This window comes from Natator depressus, chromosome 6, assembly GCF_965152275.1.
Source record: "Natator depressus isolate rNatDep1 chromosome 6, rNatDep2.hap1, whole genome shotgun sequence".
Lineage (NCBI taxonomy): Eukaryota > Metazoa > Chordata > Testudines > Cheloniidae > Natator > Natator depressus.
Window position 1 is genome coordinate 107,704,320 of NC_134239.1, and position 19,612 is coordinate 107,723,931.

Genomic DNA, 19,612 nt, shown 5'->3' on the forward strand with positions numbered 1-19,612 from the left:
CACTGATACAGAATACAGTACAGGCACTGTGGGTGTTTAAGAAAATGGATGTATAACAAGAATGAATCTTGAAAGTAAAGCTATGATTTTAGGGGGCTGGATTTTTCTCAGAAGCCTTTGTTTTCTCACATCATCTCAAAACATTCCTTTTTGTTGTAATTCCACAGGTCTGAAAAAATAAATTATGCTTCCAGATAACGTAGATACATTCTGTATTTCTTGATAACACATTGAGATTACATTGTTTTCACACCATTTTGTTTAGATGACAGTGCCTCTGCTGCAAGCAGTATGGAGGTAACAGACCGCATTGCTTCTCTGGAGCAGCGTGTCCAGATGCAGGAAGATGACATCCAGCTGCTCAAATCTGCCCTGGCTGATGTGGTTCGACGTTTGAATATTACAGAGGAACAGCAGGCCATGCAGAACAAGAAAGGACCTACCAAAGGTTTGCATTTCAAATATATGTAAACAAATGTATTTAAAATTAGTCAAACGTTTATCTGTGTTAAAGTTTGTCATTATTTAAGTCTTTTAAAACACTCAGGATGAACAACTAAATTTAAATTTAAAAACAAAATTCATCACCTACTAAATAGAATACATAAAAAAACAAAAGTAAGTGTAGCAGTCTTTCAGAAGCTCACACAACCTATTAAAGCATCTGCATTTTCTTACTGTTTTAATCCACATTTTTAATTTTCCCACAATTCCTATTTGCTGCCTCTTGTCCAAAATTAGATCATAAACTCTTCAAGGAGTGGGTCATCTTCTGTGGACTGAAACCCCTATTTTATCTTGGCAATACAGATGAAGCTGATCAGCCAGTGAAGATGGCTAAGCTGTCTTTGAGTATTTCGTACTAACTTAGCTTGATTCATGTTGTGAAGAATAATGTCAATTTATACAAAGGTAATAAAAAAATTAAGTTGAGCATCCAGTATTACATAGATAGCTAAGGGTTGCTGCAACCAGAATGACATGGTGTAAGTCGTAGTAGTCTGATGCAGTCAGGTTTGCTTGCTGTAAAAGTGTAGTGAGTTTGTTGCCATTTGAAAGTTAGTCCAAAATGCATGGTTTTTTTTGTTTTTCCTCTTTTGTTTTATAATCTTAATAGAAGTAATTGTGGCAAGCTAGATGTGAAAACTATGGCTAGGTTCACAAGCTCTCTGATACCTGAATTATGAAAGTACTTTCATTACAAGTGGGATATATTTTCACTTAAAATAAACTTTTTAAATTTATATTTGAAGGAAAATATGCATTTTATGGTCTTGTAAGTAAGTTACAGGGCTGAGAATCAGGGATTTGGACTTTTCTCCCAGATCTACCACAGACCTTCTGTGTGACCTTGTGCCATCAATTACTTTTTAGGCCCTGATGCAGCAAAACAGTTGAGCACATGCTGTGGTGAATTAGGGCCTTTGTATGTTTTGGAGGGGGAGGCCAGCAGCTCACTATGGAACTAAATTAATGGGTTTTTAAACACACTAGTTCTTGGCTGGAACATGCTGAAGGAGTCCACACTATTATTGTTTTGTCTCTCCTATTGTTGTTAGGGTTGCCAGGTTTTTGACTGGAACACCCGGTCGAAAAGGCACCCCGGTGGCTCTGGTCATCACCGTCAGCATCACTGACCGGACCGTTTAAAGTGTGGTCAGCGGCGCAACAGGGCTAAGGCAGGCTCCCTGGCTCCGCGTGGCTCCCGGAAGCGGCTGGCATGTACTTGCAGCCCCTAGGCATAGGTGTGACCAGGGAAGCTCTGTGCATATCCCCATCCCAAGTGCCAGCTCCGTAGCTCCCATTGGCCAGGAACTGCGGCCAATGAGAGCTGCAGGGCCGGCACCTGTGGGTGCAGGCAGCGCGCACTGCACAGAGCTGCCTGGCTGCTCCTCTGCTTAGGAGCCGGACATGCGGCCGCTTCTGGGAGCTGCAAGGAGCCAGGGCAGGCAGGTAGCCTGCCTTAGCCCCACTGCGCTGCTGACTGGGAGCCCTGAGGTAAGCACTCCCAGCAGGAGCCTGAACCCCCACCCACACCCCAACTCCCTGAGCTCCCTCCCAGAGCTCGCACCCCACACCCCCTCCCGCACCCAACCCCCTGCTTCAGCCCTGAGCCTGCTCCCACACTCCAAACCTCTCGGCCCCAGCCTGGAGCCCCCTCCTACACTCCAAACCCCTCATCCCCGGCCCCACCCCAGAGCCCGCACCCCCAGCTGGAGCCTGCACCTGCTTCCTGAGTCACTTGAGATAAGCGCGTCCAGCTGGAGCCCGAACCCCCACCCACACCCCAACCCCCTGCGTGAACCCTGAGCCCCCACCCACACTCCAAATCCCTCTGCAGCAGCCCAGAGCCCCCTCCCACATCCTGAACCCCTCATGTATGGCTCCACCTTGGAGTCCGCACCCCCAGCCAGAACCCTCACCCCCTTCCGCACCCTAACCACATGTCCCAGCCCAGTGAAAGTGAGTGAGGGTGGGGGAGAGCGAGCAATGGAAGGAAGAGGGGATGGAGTGAGTGGGGGCAGGGCCTCAGAGAAGGAGCGGAGCAAGGGGACCTTAGGGAAGGGGTGAGGCAGGGCAAGGGTGTTCAGTTTTGTGCAATTAGAAAGTTGGCAACCCTAATTATTGTCCTTGCTTCTTTTGCTGCCAGAAACTGTTTAAGGTCTGATAAAGTAAATACTACTATAAGTAGCTTCAGAAAAAAAAAACTCCATTCCAACATAATTTTTGAGGGGCTAAGAAGCCCTATGTTACATTTACATTCAGAGTTCTTTGAGGTGAGAAAACAAAGGCCAGTAACTATTGTCAAATTGCAGCCAGATCAGTTCTTATTCTTAGGCTTCATGCCAGTGTAAGAAGTACAACTACAGGGCCAGTCCTGCTTGCATTGAAGTTAATGGTGCATTGACTTCGGTAGGAGCCGAACTGAATGCTAATATAGCAGATACTTGCTTTATGATGGCAACTTTCTAAGGAGTTTGTACCACATACTGCAGAGGAAGAGCGTCAACTGACATGAGCTGTTCGGCCATCACAAACTACTGAAATAAGTATTGATAACATTTGTGATTTGCTCTAGGGCAATTTCCTGCTAATTTCCAGAAATAAGTGCAACTATAAATATTAATATAAAATTTATTTTTATCATGATATTTCACCTTCATCATCACTGTCTGCTTCCCCCATACCTCTGCGGGGATATAAAGTAGAATCAGAAGCATCTTAATAATTTGTTCCTTTTAGCAGTTTTGACAAAATGCTAAACTTCAGAGGTGGACATTTTTCTCATGAATTATAGGTAAAACTATTTTTGAACAAACTGCATACCTCAAACAACTTAAAACCAAACCAACAAAAATGCTTAACAATTTCCTGTATGTTAAAATTGCAGTATACCTCACTTTTAGGAATAATAAAAAACTTCAGAGTGATAGTTTAGAGCAGCAGTGACTAACAATGACCGTTACAGGAGGGATTTGACTAGAGGGGGCCAAAGCTGGAACTGCAGACATCTTGTCATGGGAAGTTGATTGAGACTCAAACTTTTTCCCATCGACTGCACCTTTAACCCCCAGTGCGACAATTATTAAACAAAAAATTGAACTTGGATCTCAAACACTCTCATGCAAAAGACTGACATATAATAGTCAGGATTTGAAGTGCAGTTATATCTTGTTTGGTGCAGATATTCAACAATTCAAATCAGAGGTGCCGTGTTGGGGCCCACCTGAGAGAAAAGTAAACTCCCAGCTCAACTTTTAAGACCTGGCACTGGGTATTGCAGTGGACTGTAGATTCTAGAACCACTGCAGACTGCTCAAATTTTCCCATGGCAGAATAGTTAACGTTGCTTGGTTTAAAGCCTAATGAATTCCAATTTTAGACAGCATAATGAAGCTAAGCTCAGGATAAAATCAGTTATTGTTTGTGCAGTGTTGTATGAGCACTTGTGTGAGCTTTCAGTCATGTAGTTAAAAAATACATACAATGAAACTTCAGTTGCTTACCTAGTCCAGTTAGGAGTTCATTTACTAATGGCTTTTAAAAAATTTAATTAGCCTATTATGTAGAGTTTTTATGACTTCCTGCCTTTCTTTTATTTTTGTTTGTTATTCTTTCCTTTTTTCAATTATTGGTTTGTTTGTAATCTTAATAGCCCTATTAATCCATAGATCAGAGTATGACTAAAAAAGCAGCTGATGCTGAGCCTGATAAACATGTCAGTGCTGCTACAACAGGTAAGACTCTGAAGCAACAGAACTTGCAAAATCAGTACGTAACAACTGACAAAACTATAATATGAATGACTGAGTTACTAGCAAGCTAACAGTACTGACATGTTTGGAGCTATTTGACAGCTGTAGCTATTTAGAATAACTGTAATAAATACAACTAAAAAGCCACAGAGTATGTAACTGATTAATTAAAGAATTTAAAAAGAGTTAATAACGTAACACTTAAGAATTCCAGGTTATTGCTGTACTGCACGCCTTTTTCACTCTAACTTTGTAGTAGTAATAGGGATAGAACTTGGATCCTTGTGCTCCCGAAGCACAGGTGCTTACCACTTGATTAGAAGGTGAATCTCCATTAGCTGGTAGCAGTATAGCATTTGTGACATACTGTGGAATAATTCTGATTCTATCCAGGTAAGAAGGTAGGTACACACTTAGCCAGCTCATTCCAACACTTTTTAATAGGTTTGGGTGTTTATACATGTATCCAATTATGAAAACACAGAAGCTGTTTGTCAGCACATTAACACTACTGCACAACAGTTTAAGACCAGATATGAAGAAAAGCACATCTAGCCAACTGCAATGGGAACTTACTTTGGCAAAACAGAATCATCTGAGTGTTTATATGGCCATGACATTGGTGTTACGAAAAGACCATTGGATGGTTAATGACCACAAGTTTTCAGGACATTGGTTTCAGATGTCAACCACAAGGTAGCACCTCTATATTAAAAATAAATGAATACATGAACAGCAGATTTATATTTTAATGTTATTAGAACACTTTGTTTTGGTGACTAATTTGCATTGCAAAATGCATGAATCCAATTTTTGTTAGTATCTGTAATACTTTCTGTTCTGGTATTCACATAATTTAGTGCTCTCTTCTTGTAAAATGTGCTGCAAGCTTTCATGCTCAAAATGGACTTCAGTGCTCAGACATGTTGGCTAAAGTCAGTTAACATGCACAAACATATGAAAGCTTGTTTTGTTCAGAGTTTGCAAACCTGAGGTCTGCAAGGCAGTCAGGGGTGGCCAACCTGTGGCTCCGGAGCCACATGCGGCTCTTCAGAAGTTAATATGCAGCTCCTTGTATAGGCACCGACTCCGGGGCTGGAGCTACAGGTGCCAACTTTCCAAAGTGCCGGGGGGTGTTCACTGCTCAACCCCTGGCTCTGCCACGGGCCCTGCCCCCACTCCACCCTTTCCCTTCCCCTCCCCTGAGCCAGCCTTTCCCTCACTCCTCCCCAGAGCCTCCTGCATGTCACGAAACAGCTGATCGGGAGGTCCGGTGAGGGAGGGGGAGGCGCTGATTGGCAGGACTGCTGGTGGGCAGGAGGCGCTGGAAGCGGGGGGAGGGAGCTGATGGTGGGGCTGTTGATGTATTACTATGGCTCTTTGGCAATGTACCTTGGTAAATTCTGGCTCCTTCTCAGGCTCAGGTTGGCCACCCCTGAAGGCAGTAATGACTGAGAAGCTTACAACAGTCATATTCCAATGTTCTAGAAGCTAGAAAGAGTTATTAACATAGTATAATCGGGAATCATGTGCAGTTTTTTTCTTAGTGCTTTTTCAAGAGTGATTTGTTTCTTTGGTGTCAGTCTATTAGGACTCTTCCTCATTTCAGTGTTCCCTTGGAGCATCCTCTCAGTCCTTTTAGATGTAATCTATGGACCCAATAGGAGCATGAGAAAAGAATTAACTTCTTTCCTCAACAAATAAAGTTTAGTGGCAAAACTGAGTTACCAAGTTCAGTGGGGCAATGATTGACAGCTTTTAGTTTGTAGAAATAAAACCAGGGTAGTCTATTAAAGCTCAGGGCCCCATTATTCTAGACATTGTACAGACACATAGGAAAACATGGTCCCTGGCCAGCATTTACAAACTAAGACCCCAGTCCTGCTGTTTACTGCATGTCCATGTGGAACCCCTTTGACTTCAGTGGGCCTTCATGCTGGCACAGTGATTCACCCATGTGCAATGAACTGGAGGATCGAAGCCTAAGAAGGCTGGTTCTGCCCTATGACAAGACATAGCAATAGGGCAAAATTGTCAAAAGCACTAAATCCCATTTTCAAAAGTGACTTAAGGTCCTAAATCTCATTTGCTTTCAATTAGATGTAGGATCCTAACAACCTAAGTCAGTTTGAAAATGAGATTTAGGCTCTTAAGTCACTTAGGCACATTTTGAAATTTTTACCCATAATCTTATAGTGAAATATGCATCTCATTCAGAGCATTTGCTCTTCTATGCCTTAGTACCTACAGCAGAAACTGAATGGACATCTATGATGGAGTAGTCTGCCCACATAAGGGTGCCGTTCAGCCCATCCCGGTCATGTGAAATGGCCCTTTAAAACGATGGGAACTTTCTGCTGTATGCAAAGGCCTAGGAAATAAGGCTGTACTGGTGGAGAGGAAGTGGTCCCAGGAATAAGTGTTTATATGGAGAAAGTCACTGACTGTTTCTTTAAAGGCCTAGGACCAGAAGCCTTGCAGAGTGGTCAGGGCAAGAATCCCCTCTCACCCAATCAGTTGGGAATGATCTGGGAGAAGGGGACTAGCATATTTGCCACCTCCTCTCTCATAGCAGGGCAGAGATCAGCAGGAAAAGGCTGACCTGTGGAATCCTCCAAGATAGAGGACTAATTGGGAAAAGGCGCCCACCTGAGGGTGAAGCTGGCTAAAGCCTTGTAACTTTGAATCATAGAAGATTAGGGTTGGAAGAGACCTCAGGAGGTCATCTTGTCCAACCCCTGCTCGAAGCAGTATCAACACCAACTAAATCATCCCAGTATCAACACCAACTAAATCATCCCAGCCAGGGCTTTGTCAAGCCAGGCCTTAAAAACATCTAAGGATGGAGATTCCGCCACCTCCCTAGGAAACCCATTCCAGTGCTTCACCATCTTCCCAGTGTAATAGTGTTTTCTAATATCCAACCTAGACCTCCCTCACGGCAACTTGAGACCATGGCTCCTTGTTCTGTCAGCTTGCCCAAACCATTACCCCAGCTCCATAGAAGAGAGCTGGGGGAGACTCCTGTCTGGAGTAGGGAGATCTGATTGCCTGAACCACAACCCCAGCTCCAGGAGGAGGGCCGAGGTGAGCTCCTTCCTGAAAAAGATAGCGCATGGCCTAACTTCATGACTCATAACACCGCTCCAAGAAGAGAGCTGGGGATGGTTGGGGGTGGAATCCTGCTTTAAGAGAGGAAACAATACGGATGGTTCGAAACACAACCTGGTGAGTGCCAGAGAGGCTGAGAAGCCCCTGGAAATGGAGCAGGGGCTCACAATACAGGCGGAGGAGAAGCCACCCACAGAATCTCGGGAGGAGAGTACCTTAGGGTTGAACCAGGGGAACCGTATACAGGAGGAGCTCAATAGAAAGCAGGCCAGGGAAACAGTAAAGGGTTGGGGAGAGATTGGTGTAACCGCTTTATACTGGGCCTTGGCCTGGAACGTAGGGAAGAGGTAGGACTGGGTTTCCCTACCAAACTCAGCAAGAGGGTTTATTAAGGACTGGAGCAAGTGGGCCAAACTCAAAGAGACCAGGGACTGCATGCCCCAGTTAGGAAGACTGGCCTCTTGAAGCACGGGACTTTTCAGCACCCTGAAAGGGGACAGCACTACCAACAACCAGCTGAAGGGCCGAGATCATGACAAAGGACCAACAAGTGAGCTAGATAGCTAAAGCTCCATCTGAATGCTGACTTCTCACAGGATGGTGAAGAACGGTTGGGGGAGGGGAGGCAGACCTCAAATGGAGTCATAAGGGGAGGAATGTGTGAAAGAGCAGAGAAACTGCTGCCTTGTACAGCAGGGGTTAAAGAAAACCTGTGGGCTCAGCTAGCCATGCCCTGCTATACTTGCAGCCAATGCCAGGCCTGGAGCGGGGAGAAAAGGAAGGATCCTGGCTCAGTTGTGGGCTATCAAGATCTTCTGAGGCACCCCGACTCGAGCAAAGATCCTCGTAAGCTCCGTAGTCACTCTTTTGGAATTCATGGAGCATAATGGCATGGCTTCCGCGTCTAAAGCACGATACGTGGTCTGTGCTACCCCAATTAAGTACGGGGTCAGCACTGCAACCCATTGGTCTCGGGGCTACCGTGGCTACCTGCTCAAAAGTTTCTAAGAAAGCCTCAGGATCATCCTCAGGCCCTGTTTTGGGAAATCGGATAGGGGTGGGGTTAGTTGTCTCTGCTGGAGCACTGAGTCGCAGTATGGAGGCCACCTGCTGGACTGCCAGTTCACCAATTAACTGCTGCTGCTGCGTGGCCATCTGCTGCAGGAGTTGTTGCTGTTGCTGTTCATGGTGGGTGTTTTGCTCAGCTATCTATTTCAGCAGCTGTTCCATCTCCATTCAAGGTCTTCCCTTTTGTTTGGGCTTTTGCTTTTTTTTTTTTTTTTTTTTTTAAGTTCCCTTCGGCAGGGACTAGGGCAATACCCATGTTCTCCACCACTTGTGATAGAGCTTTCGGTGGCCAAGCAGCCTAGTGGCTAGATCATTGGTCAGCTGCGTTGGAGGGGGACCCAGACTCTCCCCAGGGCCTTGTGTAGTTCAAACCCCTAAACGGGTTGATGGATCTGTTTCTCTGCCCGGGGGAGTGGTCAAGACCCGCTTCTCTGGGCTGCTACTTATTAGAGTCTCTTTAGTTTGGGGCATGGCTCTGTTAGTTCAATTACCCCACAGTTGGGGCTTGGCTGCAGGCTCCCCTTGGCAGGGAAGGTTTACTTGCTTCCAGTGATTGTGCTGGCTGACCAGTCACTGATCCCTCCCTTCAGACAGGCAAACAGAGAGCTCCTGCTTCCTCTCCAAACAGCCTGCAACTGAGCCAGGCTCCCTCCTTTTCTCCCCCCTCCAGGCCTGGCATTGGCTGCAGGTATAGCGAGGCGGGGTTAGCTGAGCCCACAGGTTTTCTTTAACCCCGGCTGTGCCAGGCAGCAGTTTCCCTGCTCCTTCACAGGAGCAAAGCTCATGAAGTCGTATGGGCTTCCCGGACATGTGTACTTTGGGATGCAGGAGAGGGGTGCCAGTTGTGAAACAGCCCAGCAGCCGAGACTTGCTACCTGACTAGCTGCTTCCAGCATTTTAATGATAGTTTACATTTTATATAGCATCTTTTAGTATCGATGGATTCTAAAGTTCTTTACAAACTGATATATCAACTATTTACTGAAACCATTTGATGGGGATCAAGCACAGCAGCTGTTTAAAACAGCCTAGCTCTACTACATTTTAGGGCAGGATTTAAAATGGAAGGAGAATTGAAATAGGCAGAATATGATTTTCAGAACTAGAATTTTGCAAGAAGATTGAAGTTACATTTCTGGTCTTGTAATAATAATAATTAATAATTGGATCTTTTAATGATAACAGTTGATTAGAACCTGGGTTTTATAGCTTCACTGGGAGATGGTACCTCCAATAGTAATGCACCTTTTAATATCAGACTGAGGTATTGGTTAAATACTAATTTAGAGGGAAGAGAATGCCTCCTGAATCACACTTCTCCTGACGATGCCTTCTTTTGGTTAGTGTTTTCCTCGAAACCCAAAGACTTTGTCACCTTTAGAAAGGTGGATGGAGGATGACCTAGCCCAGCCAGTAGCTCCTACTCTCCTCACAGTTAGGAAGACCCCAAGTAAGCAAGAACTTGAAATAATTTATAGCAGAAGTTATGAGAAGTAAAGTTCCATCAAAGTTCAGATAGCTCTATGAACATTGCAGTTCTTTGTTTTTTTTTCTGTAGGTAGAGAAAACTAGCCATGTTGAAAGCAGCTGATATAAATACATGAAGAAAGTTACTAAGTTCATATTTGCTAATTATCTCCGTAAATTAAGAGAAGCCATTTAAAATCCAGCTGTGGAATTTAAAGATCCTGTTTCAAAACACTTTCTATAACTGTATTTACTTATCTTTATATTTTCCGTTGTTTCTATTGTTCACAGCCTTAACCATTGTTTGTTAACTACTATATGGTTGATTTGAATGAAAATCTTTGATAAAAACAGTTCAAAAATTAATTATGCATATGGTGTGTACATAATTTATTTTTCTATATTGTGGGTTTTTTTGATCAAGATGACATGAGAGTAGAGCATCTCAGTTGATTATGTCCATGGTTCTATTGATTCCAATGGCATTTTCTCACTTTAAAAATATATGCTGGGTTCTCAATCATGAAACCAAATACTTAAAAGCAAGTTTTTAACGCAGTATATAGACCAGTGGTTGTCAGACTTTTGTATTGGTGACCCCTTTCACACAGCAAACCTATGAGTGCGACCCCCCCTTACAAATTAAAAACATTTTTTATATTTAACACTATTATAAATGCTGGAGGCGAAGCGGGTTTTGGGGTGGAGACTGCCAGTTCGTGACCCCCACGTAATAACCTTGTGACCCTCTGAGGGGTCATGACCGCCAGTTTGAGAACCCCTGACATAGACCTTGGGAAAGCTTATTGCATAAGCAACAGTGTATAGCTTCTTTATTGAAGAACACAGGCCTCTCAGAAGACTATTCACCATCCTTTCTGGTGCTACGTTGAACATGCTCTAGAAGGGAAGTGGATTTATTTTTTTGGAGAGTGGGGTGATTTAGGGTTGCTTGTGTAAGCAGTCCCATTGTACTCCAGTAGCTCCCAACATGAGTAAGAGTTTCAGAATTAGGCCCTTAAGCAGTACAAAGGATATTTCACTTATGTCATTATGAATATGTTTAACAATAAAAATGATTCACCCCTTGTAGCTGAGATTTAGCAAGTAAAATTTCAGAAATGTGACTACAGGGTTATTGTAATGAGAGATTTCTGAATGCAATAAATTATTCAGCTGTAACTTGTTACTAGTTTAATATTCAGTTTAAATTCTTATAAGAAGCCTATTCCAAAATGAGTTCCTTATAATAAATAGGACTATGGTGGAAGTTTAGTTAATTTGTTCCTCTTTAGTTTTTAATCCCTACTTTATTGAAACAAAGTTAACACTTCAGAAGCATCTGTGAAATGTGTGTAACCCTTTTTTGTTATCTGCAGAAATAAAAAGTGACCTTTTCAGTGCAAGCTGTGGTTTTACCATCTGTTTGTCTTACAGCTAGACCCTTGGTACAAACACTGCCTTTAAGGACAACTGTTAATAATGGAACCGTGTTACCAAAGAAACCAAGTGGCTCTCTACCTTCCCCATCAGGAACCAGGAAGGAAACTGTGGCACCAGCCGCAAAGAGGTATGGAGAAACTTGAAACTCTTAAACTAATTGAGAAAGTAGTAAATGTCATTGTAACGCTTTTATGAGTGTGTATGTGCAGTTTTTCGCTCTTTAGATAACACTTTCAAAGCAATGGTCTAGATAATTGAAAAAGTGATTTACAGTTAAAATCTTGTAAAAATACTTACAACATCTTTCTATTCATACCAAGTTAATTAATCAGGCCAAATGTTATTGCAGTAAATACCCTGGAAATATACAATGATTAGTCTATTATTTATGTGTTTCTTTCTTGATTCTGCAGTCTAGTAGATTAAGAGTAGGAAATTTCTGCTTTGGATTTCAGAACATGTTCTGAAAAGTAATGCCAGGGTTCTTTGTTTTAGAAAATAGAAGAAACAAAATTTGGGGAAGGCATGTAGTCCTGTGACAAAGTCATATAATGCTATTGGTCACTTTTTCTCAGTAAAATTATTTTATGTAGAAATCTAATTTTCTGTGTTGTACAAGGAAATTCACTTATTTCAAACCATATTTAGCAAACACTTACGCTAGTGAAAACAACCCTGCTCTGACTTATTATTATTAACATGCATTTAAGTCCCTTTAAAAAATTCCTTAAATGTCTTGGGTGTGGTTTAAAAATTAGAATGCTTCATATTTGTGTATTCCTTTACATATTCAAGCTCTGGAAAACTTAGTGGGATGGGTGGAGCAGGTTCAATTTGGGCAAACCAGAGCCGCACTACAGAGCCAGTCTGTTATGCCCCATGGTGCAAAAGATAAGATTCTGTGTACGCTTGATTTCTCCTTCTGCATTCCCCTACCTTGAATGCCAAACCAGCTTTGAGTGGTGGTAATACTATCAGTCCATGGAAGGCAGATTGTAGAGATAAGAATAGCAACGTGTCCAGAAATTACTTGTGTTTGTAGAAGGAGCTAGGGATACAGAGGATACAGATTTTACATTAAACATGAGGTAGAAACATATGATGTGCTATGATGGAAACCAGCCATTGACATGATGAAAGGGGAGTGTTGCTGATTACCCAGAATGTTCAAGTTATTGTCACCACAAAGCTCTCAGCACAAAGCAGCTTATACTCTACACCACACAGTGATAGAATCAGGAAACATCACACTGTTGTTTCTGCCTACCTGAGATGGAGTTGGGCCTCTATGACCTGGGGGCTCAGTGCAGTTGCAGGTACCTTGACACAGGTTCAGCAGTATTGTTTGAACTAGCCCTGCTGATGGGAAGGAAAGATAAATTTAAATGGGTTAAATGTTATCAGAATGTTCAAAAGCAGGTGAGAACCTATTTTAAAAAAGAAAAACTGTTTTTAGTATTTCAGAAGTAAAGTAACACTGATTTGTATATACTGCATGTTTAGGGTGTTCAATTTTATTCATCATAATTCCTTTCCCTAGCACTAGCAAAGAAGAGTTGTTGCACATAGTAATTGCAAAATAAAATGCAGCATATGAGTATTAACATACTTCAGATGTACACATAGGGTGTTATTCCATACCCTGCTTCTAAGAGGTGCAGAACAGAAAGAACTTGCAGCCCAGGACTGGGGGTACCTAAAATGGGTTTTAAATCATCCTGGCACTTCCCTGATTCTGGATTAATTTAGACAGCCCCACAGGCTAACCCCTGCAGCCTATATGCCTCATCATTGCCTGGCATCCCTGCTGTGCTAGCTATGTGCTGCAGCCTTACCCTTCCATAGCCTTTCCCCCAGCATATCCCCTGTGCTAGATAGGGCTTGTTGGAGAACAGCCTGTGGCTGTCTTCCTCAGTTCCTGTTCTGTGAAAATTCTTCACTGACCTTTCTACCCAGCGTCAGGGGACCAGAGGGGGGATGAGAGTCTCACCCATAGATTTTAAATAAACAGTGAGAAAATAACCTGAGACACCTCCTTATGGGAGAAAAAACAGTAGACATAGGCAATCTTGCCTGTTAACTAGATGCTTATTAAGACATAAATAAATAAATAAATGTGTTAGTCTCTAAGGTGCCACAAGTACTTCTTTTCTTATTAAGACAGTGTTATTTCTCTCATTCTCACAGAAACGTAATTTATAAATTCAGGTACTATAGTACGTAAGATAATTGTTTCTTTAAAAAAATCTTTTTTTTAAATGAACCGGTACAATTACAAATGTACTTATATGAAATTTTCACTTTATAGATTCCAAAATGTAGGTTTTAATATAGAATTTGCTACTTTCAAATTTATTTAAGTCTGTCTTTCAGAAATTTATATTGTACACTGTTACAGTTCATCACATAACTAAACTTCAGGAGGAACAGAGATTTTAAAAAGCACACTTGGGTATGAGCTGCTACTTCAATGAATTACTGTGAAAGGAAGACTATTTTTACTTTGTAGATTATTGTCCACTGCTGAAAGCTTTTGATATTGACCCCTAAACTAACTGATAGGATTCCCAGTTTTTATGTTAAATTATGCTCCAGATATTCCATATTTGGGGTAGCTTTATTCTGAATAAGTATTTTATGCTTACAAATGGTGAGAAAAATGAATTCATTAACTGTTTTGTATTTATATTGGGCCCTTCCATATTAAAATACTGTGGAAGAGCATGTGTGTGATACAAATGAAAATGTGTCAGCAAGAAGGAACTTTTTTTTACATAACTCTTTATTTGCATTTAGAAGCTTAAGTTGTTGCTTCATTTACATAATATGTGTAATTTTAAAGAAACCATTCTGTGCTGACTTCAGTTAGTAAAAACAAAAACAAAAGATCATTGTTCTTTTTACACTGAAGGATTTGAAAACATTCAGCTGCTTGTAAACTTAGATATTCCAGAGGCAATCCACTGCATAGTGGTAATGCTTTGTATTCCCAATTAAAATCTAGATTTTGGAGCTGATTTGAGATAGCTTTGTTGCCATTAGACAAAAGTGTAAGAGGAGAAAATGTAGGGGGAAAGAATACAGGCCGTATCTTGCTCAGTAGGGATTCTGGTGCAGTCTATAGACTAGCATATAGCTTAGCTTTCAAAAGGAAACAATCACTCATTCTCTCTGCTTGAAGAGATTGTAAGATATCACAGTGGAGCAAAACGGTGAGGACTGGAGATGAAAATAAACAAACTGGTACAAAAAAGAACACTATAAAAAGCATGGTTTTGTACAGAGTATAAAATACTTTAATAAGATAAATTCCTGTTGCTTCCAAACTAGCAACACATGCCTTCTGAGAAATTGCTCTCTCTCTTGGAATTAATGTACTACATTCTGTACTGGAGCAACAATGATTTTTAACTGGCATAAATACAAAATCAGTATGCAGTTTCAATTAATTCTTCTGTTTTAATACCCTCAACTATTAAGAAAAAAGTTTTTAAATAAATGGAATATAAACACAAATATTCTCTTTAGAGTGAACTTTGGGTGGCAAAACTAATCTATTACATTACGTCACTAACAATAGAAGATATTAATGTATCACACTCAAAGGCATAATGCAATTGAAGCCAAAGAAGAGTTCTTGAATTTATTCTAATTAATTTAAATGAAGGTGAGGGAGCATGTTAGACAAAAATTGTTAAACCAAATTGTGCACGATTTAAAATTACCTTAATTGGGGCTGGCAAATTTTCTGATTCAAATTTTGACTTCACTTCAACATTGTGGGTCTGAAAGCTCAGCTTGAACTTGAATATTATTAGATTCCTGTTTCATTTAGGAGAAAAAGAGAGAGAGAGAGAGAGTGTGTGTGTATGTGAACGAGAGAGAGCGGGAGAGAGAGGAGAGAGAAAAATTCCAATGGAAATATAGATGCAGCAGGCCTGGTATTTATGCCTGCTACTGTATTTTCCACTCCATGCATCTGATGAAGTGGGTTCTAGCCCACGAAAGCTTATGCCCAAATAAATTTGTTAGTCTCTAAGGTGCCATAAGGACTCCTCGTTGTTTTTGCTGATACAGACTAACACGGTTACCACTCTGAAACTTCTCTGATGTTTGTACATCAGGGTAGCTTCATTAAAGTCAATGGAATTACACTAATATAAACTTTGGAAATTTCAGTAAGCCAACTAGGATATTTTCTTCTGGGGTTACTCCCATTAGCCAGGCTAACACAGCACAGGTTTCCCCTTTAGTTAACAAAACCCTTCACTTTTGTTGATATAGATATCTATATACCATACAGTCATAGTATGTTTAACAAATTCATTAATACATATGTGATTAATTAATTCATCAGATACCTTTTGACCACTGCACCTTCACTCTCTCCACTTAGCCATCTCCACCCAGACTTATTCTAATATTGCAAACCTCTGAGCAACTTCAAATATCTTGCACTCTTTAAATACCCAGTTACGCAAGTTACCTAATTCTGCCTCTAACCTGCCCTGTTAGACTGGTCTTTGATTCAGGATGGGCTGCTATCAGCCCTGGATAGGGCTTAAGCTCCAATATTTTGGGACTGTGTATGTCTAGAATTAGGCTCTTTATGCTTTTTGGGAAAAACTATTTGCAGCCAGGGTGGAGCAACACTTGTTCTAGTCCTGGAAAGGCCCATTATATTAAATTTTAAAGCTGTGACCTTTGTAATAGAAAAGCTGTTTCAGGTTACATTTAGATGTTGTCTTCTCCCTCTGAGTTCTATGAAGTTTCTCAATAATGTAAGAACATAAGAACGGCCATACTGGGTCAGACCAAACGTCCGTCTAGCCCAGTATCCTGTCTTCCGACAGTGGCCAATGCCAGGTGCACCAGAGGGATTGAACAGAACAGGTAACCATCAAGTGATCCATTGCCTGTCTCCCATTCCCAGCTTCTGGCAAATGGAGGCTAGGGACACCATCCCTGCTCATCCTGACTAATAGCCATTAATGGACCTATCCTCCATGAATTTATCTAGTTCTCTTTTGACCTTCATAAAGGCCTCTGGCAAGGAGTTCCACAGGTTGACTGTGTGTTGTATGAAAAAATACTTCCTTTTATTTGTTTTAAACCTGCTGCCTATTAATTTCATTTGGTGACCCCTAGTTCTTGCGTTATGGGAAGGAGTAAATAATATTTCCTTATTTACTTTCTCCTCACCAGTCATGATTTTATAGACCTCTATCATATCCCCGCTTAGTCGTCTCTTTTCCAAACTGAAAAGTCCCAGTCTTATTAATCTCTCCTCGTATGGAAGCCTTTCTATACCCTAATAATTTTTGTTGCCCTTTACTGAACCTTTTCCAATTCCAGTATATCTTTTTTGAGATGGGTTGACCACATCTGCACGCAGTATTCAAGATGTGGGCATACCATGGATTTATATAGAGGCAATATGATATTTTCTGTTTTATTATCTATCCGTTTCTTAATGATGCCCAACATTCTGTTTGCTTTTTTGACTGCCGCTGCACATTGAGTGGATGTTTTCAGAGAACTATCCACAGTGACTCCAAGATCTCTTTCTTGGGTGGTAACAGCTAATTTAGACCCGATCCTTTTATATGTATAGTTGAGATTATGTTTTCAATGTGCATTACTTTGCATTTATCATCATTGAATTTCACCTGCCATTTTGTTGCCCAGTCACTGAGTTTTGTGAGATCCTTTTGTAACTCTTCACAGTCTGCCAGGGATTTAACTATCTTGAGTAGTTTTGTATCATCTGCAAATTTTTCCTCCTTACTGTTTACCCCCTTTTCCAGATTATTTATGAATATGTTGAGTAGGACTGTTCCCACTACAGACCCCTGTGGTATTGGTATTACTTATGGTAAATATACAATACCTTGTTTTCCTAGTATAAGGATACCAAAAATTACTTCAGTGTTTTTAAACCCTCTCAAATATCTGTAAAATAGTTTTATATAAGATAATATGCTGTAAAGGCTTTACTGCCATAGGCTTTCATTGCCTTGTTTATCACTGATTAATGCAACCATCCTAAATATTTATACCATTACTGCACGACTGCATTGTATGTGTGACATGTGATATGTGTGACGATTTATATTCTTATGCTTATCCTTGTAGTAATAGTGCTTGTTCTCTAGCTTGATATTATCCATTTTGTTGATGATATCCTCTGATTTTTAAGAGAACTTAGGCTGCTTGTTGAAGCTCCAGAGATGGTCAGCATATATATAGAGTATTGCTAAACATTCTTGTCATACATAGATATATTGTTGGACTGTAAATACGTATTTTGAACTGACCACACATCTGACTGAGGAGCCATAAAATCCACGGTACTTCACTCTTGCATGTAATTTCATATCTTGAATGTGCAGTTATGTGTGTCTTTAATTGTAAGTTTGTTTTAAATGTGTCTTGTTCCACACTTGTTATATTCACTTTTATTCTGCTTTGTTTATGCACCTCTCAGTCATGGATTAAGCAGGTCTGTGAGTCTTCTCAATGCATGCAAACTGAAAAAAACCACTCTAAGGTGAGGGATTCTTGGTAGTATTGTAGTGTCATAGTTCAGTAGGTTTTCCCTGCTGTCATAGCTCAGTCTGTGCAGGGGGGTTATTTTAGTGATGGTGTTTCTATCATAATACATAACTGTAGTAACTGTTACAACCTTCAGTATTTTCAGAAATAAATTTTGCAACGTATACTCATAACCAATGTGTTTAAATGGACCAGAACTTTTATAAAGTAATTAACTCAGTAATGGTACCTCTACTTTTTGTGCTAACGTTATCTCCATTATAGTGACGATTTTTCATAATGCAAATTCCTTCAAACATATTTGCTTATTGCAGCTTGTTTCCTAAGTATTGTAAGTCAAACATTTTGTCCTGGTGTTGCACCATTAAAAACTACCTTTCCTTAAGATTAATTATGAAGGCCAAATTCTGGACTCAATATTCTTGTATACCCCTAACACTATATAAATCAGTGTTCTAGTTTCTGTGATCCTTATGCTTCTCATTTAAATTCCAGTTGAAGTATCAGTATGTCTGCTGTGTCCAGAATAAGCATGTCAATAGTGTTCACTGTAGCATCTTAGTTTTTAATTATATAAAAATATGGTATTAGACATACCAAAATATGTGCATGCTTAAATTGATTTAACAGTATGATGGTGTTGCCGTAACCCTTATCTTTTCTTGCCTCGTCACTTCCCTACTGCCTGTCACTATTGCTCATTATGTCAAGGCTAAAATCTAAATTGTAAATTCAGTGAGGCAGGGACCATGTTCTTCTGTGAAATGTCTAGCTCTCTCTTGGGTCCTATAAAATAATAGAGGTTTCATAGGTAGGGTGACCACTGGTCCCTTATTTTAAGGGACCATCCTTTATTTCATTGATTTATCCCTTTTGGTTACCACTCATCCCTTATTTTAAAATGTATTTAAATGTATTAAAACTTTTAAGTAATATTTTAAACATTAAATTGAAGCTTATGATAATTGCATTGTATATTTGAGGCAGTAGAAATATCCACTTGAGAGAGAAAAATACATGATATGCTAAAGGAAATGGTGTTTCCCTGAAATATCCCTTAAAATAGAGCGTTCTCTCTTATTTTTCTTGTGGTTTTCCCTTATTTTCTATTCAGATGTGTAATTGAGGTTAGAATTTGGCACATAATAATAATTAAGGATGCACAAGGGATGTATTAGCAGGCATGTGTTAGTATCAGTGTCTAACATACTGTGTCATTATTGATGAAGTAGTACTAGTCAATAGCAGTGTCATACTTAGCCACCAGCTTTATATGGAACTTTTCTGAGAGTAAGGTTCAAACTTCTCAAGTTGCCACACATTTTTTAACTGAAGACAATGCTTTAGTTAAAAAGAAAGCATTCTTAATTTCAGTTCTCTTGTCTTTGTAATTTTTTATTTTCAGGCTGAGCTTAAGAACTTTACAAGTGAAATTGAAATTATTCATATATTTAAAGGCAAAACATTAATGGTAAAACATGAATTGTAAAATATTTTTATTTAAGAAAATTGTTTTGTCCTTCCATGTTAATATACTTTTAAAATGAAATTTCTTTCTCCAGAAGGAAGACAGCATTTTGTGTTGTGGACAGTAGTGAAGTTATTTAATATTTGTTGCTAAATTTTTGACATTTAAAGTGAGATTAAAATGTGCTCTGTAACTTACAAATTATCTAACATAGATGCAACAAGTTGCATCTTTAAAGGCATAA

General features: G+C 40.3%; 1 protein-coding gene across 5 annotated transcripts in view; it reads left to right on the forward strand.

The window, feature by feature from the left end:
• Positions 1-19,612, forward strand: part of EML1 (EMAP like 1) — a 192,944-nt gene that overhangs the window by 111,166 nt on the left and 62,166 nt on the right. For 2 of the 5 annotated variants that reach the window (XM_074956224.1, XM_074956222.1), the window contains exons 2-5: positions 266-448; positions 4,173-4,238; positions 11,340-11,472; positions 17,833-17,895. In XM_074956224.1, the coding sequence (XP_074812325.1) occupies positions 266-448; positions 4,173-4,238; positions 11,340-11,472; positions 17,833-17,895 (445 nt within the window). The remainder of the gene's footprint in view (positions 1-265; positions 449-4,172; positions 4,239-11,339; positions 11,473-17,832; positions 17,896-19,612) is intronic. The other 3 variants (XM_074956226.1, XM_074956225.1, XM_074956227.1) reach the window with 3 other exon arrangements.